A 2,611-nucleotide genomic window follows, 5' to 3' on the forward strand; every position below is an offset into this window, starting at 1 on the left:
GGACATACCGTGCACAGAAAATTTTTTTTGTTTTATAATCTTCCAATATGTGCTTTCTGATGTCCTAAACGAAAAATAACATAATATAATATATTAACACATCTTCTTTTAAATTATTTTCCTGTCGAATATTATTTCAATATACAATTTCTGTTTCTCTTTGTCTCCAGATAACCGGTTGTTAGAGAAGTCTGATCTTCAGGTTGTTTTTTCTGAACATCTCCAGACCGAGAAATATGAGCAACAGAACAGACACGACCTCAGGTGCTCATGGGAAAACTTTCTCCATCAGTTCTGACTTAGACCATGTAATCTAGATCTCTCTATGTGTGATATTGAGCTTATTGACATCTTTTGTAATCCGTTGTTACATTAAGGAGAGGAAATAATGTGTAGAGAGAAGAACATTACATGAAGAGGAAACCAATTATGAATTGTTGCATTATGAATACAAGAAAGTAACATGATCTGTGTGTGTTTGTGTGTGTGTGTGTGTGTGCGCGTGTGTGTGTTTGGTGTAGTCCGGGCGTCGAGGGCGGCCGCAGTGATTCCCTGCAGCAGGAAATGGCTCAGATGAGAATCAAACATCAAGAGGAGCTGACAGAGCTGCACAAGAAACGAGGAGAGGTGAACATCAGCTCTGCTGAACTATTACTCTTATGACAGCACTTAGACTCACATTTACATTTCAACACCTGCTCAGTATTCAGCAGCTTGACCCTTCCGAGTCATTCGACTAGTTTTACATTCCTTGTCTTGTGACTCGAGTATGAGTGTGTTTAGATTTGATTTTGAAGTAGCATCTTAATAGCTCACTGCTTAAACTTCAACAGCAGTAATAGCATTAGAATCGGTAAGTTTATGATTACTGATGTGAATCAGTTCAAACTGGCCATTTCATGAAATCAATTCAGTACTCATATTTAAAGATTCATTTGAATTATCACACAAATTTTTTCCCTGTGTGGCATTTTTTTAAATTTTAAACTGTTTTAGTAAAAACAGATTTAGGTAAATATTGCTGTATTATTATATGTATATAAATGAATGTGATTCAAATAATTATTTTTTGTATATTTTAAAAACAAATCCGTGTGGGAAACAGGTTATTATAATAAAAAATAAAAAATTTGTTACTTAAAATAATAAAATAAATTGTATTTAATTTGAAATAAAATAAATTTTAACTTAGTCAATATTTCTAATTTTAATTTAGTTGACTTTGAAGTACTAAAATAACTAAAATTAATAAATAAAAAATGTATGTGTATTTAAAAAATACTAATAAAATGACAAAAACACATGACAAAATTACTAAAACTTTAGCTAAAATTAAAGTGAAAACAGATTTTTTTCCCCCTAATTATTAAAGAAAATATAACTAAGCAGTTGGCCACTGTTATTTTAGTATTATTTATATGCTATTATAATATATATTAATATTTTGAATTAGCTTTTATATTTTCAGTTTTGATGTTAATTTAGTTTAAATTAATAATTTTATGTGCTTTTGTCATTTTTATTAGGTTTTGTTTTTTATAATTCTATTTTTTTTTAATAAAAACTAATAAAAATGACAAACATACAACAAAATTAAAACTTTAACTCAAAATATAGTGAAAACAGGAAATATAAAAATAAATGAATTCAAAATATGAAAAAAAACACAACAACTATAGTATCAATGATACTAAAATAGCACTGGTGGGAAAACATGCCAATAAAAATCTAATTTCTTTGTGTTTTTGCAGTTGGCCCAGAGTGTGATTGAACTAAACAACCAGATTCAGCAGAAAGACAAAGAGATCCAGAGTAATGAAGCCAAGTGAGTTCAGTGAGTGTGCTTTATGAATCTGATTGAGATCAGCGGTGTGTGAAGGTTTCACGTGTGTGTTTGGTCAGGATGCTGGAGTATCAGCAGCAGATCTCCCGTATGGAAGGAGAGTGTCGCGAGCTGCGCAACTCTCTGGCCGATCTGGAACGAGCCAATCAGACGCTGCGAGACGAGTACGATGCCCTGCAGATCACGTTCAGCGCCCTGGAGGAGAAACTACGGAAAACCACAGAGGACAATCAGGAGCTGGTGACACGCTGGATGGCAGAGAAAGCGCAGGAGGCCAACAAACTCAACGCTGAGAACGAGAAGGACTCCAGGTCAGAAACACACACTCACTATTCAACTAGGGGTGTGCGATATATATCGTCTGTGATAATATCGTAATTGTTGTTTTAACGATGTGCGATTTGACATTATCGAGTATTTTGCAAAAACCATTCAAAACATCCCTACAGAGCGCACGCATACATTACGTGAAGTCTAGACTAGTGCGTGTGCGCATTTAGAGTGCGTTCTTTCACCGCATGATTCAGTCTATTCAAATGCATTTAGAATGATCTCAAATTCAAGACATGATGGCAGAAAATGTATATATTTATACCACTTCATATAGTTATTCTCTCTCGCTCTCTCTCGCTCTCTCTCTCTCGCGCATGCTCTCTCTCGCGCATGCTCTCTCGCGCTCGCTCTCTCTCTCGCTCGCTCTCTCTCTCGCTCGCTCTCTCTCTCTCTCTCTCTCTCTCTCGCTCGCTCTCTCTCTCTCTCTCTCTCTCT

General features: G+C 35.1%; 1 protein-coding gene across 7 annotated transcripts in view; it reads left to right on the forward strand.

Moving 5' to 3' along the window:
• The window catches only part of LOC107689588 (autophagy-related protein 16-1-like), a 20,128-nt gene that overhangs the window by 1,858 nt on the left and 15,659 nt on the right, over positions 1-2,611 (forward strand). For all 7 annotated transcript variants that reach the window (XM_016487621.1, XM_016487622.1, XM_016487618.1 and 4 more), the window contains exons 3-6: positions 171-264; positions 522-627; positions 1,752-1,825; positions 1,903-2,154. In XM_016487621.1, the coding sequence (XP_016343107.1) occupies positions 171-264; positions 522-627; positions 1,752-1,825; positions 1,903-2,154 (526 nt within the window). The remainder of the gene's footprint in view (positions 1-170; positions 265-521; positions 628-1,751; positions 1,826-1,902; positions 2,155-2,611) is intronic.

The sequence above is a fragment of the Sinocyclocheilus anshuiensis genome, unplaced genomic scaffold, assembly GCF_001515605.1.
Source record: "Sinocyclocheilus anshuiensis isolate Anshui unplaced genomic scaffold, SAMN03320099.WGS_v1.1 scaffold906, whole genome shotgun sequence".
NCBI classification, from domain to species: Eukaryota; Metazoa; Chordata; class Actinopteri; order Cypriniformes; family Cyprinidae; genus Sinocyclocheilus; species Sinocyclocheilus anshuiensis.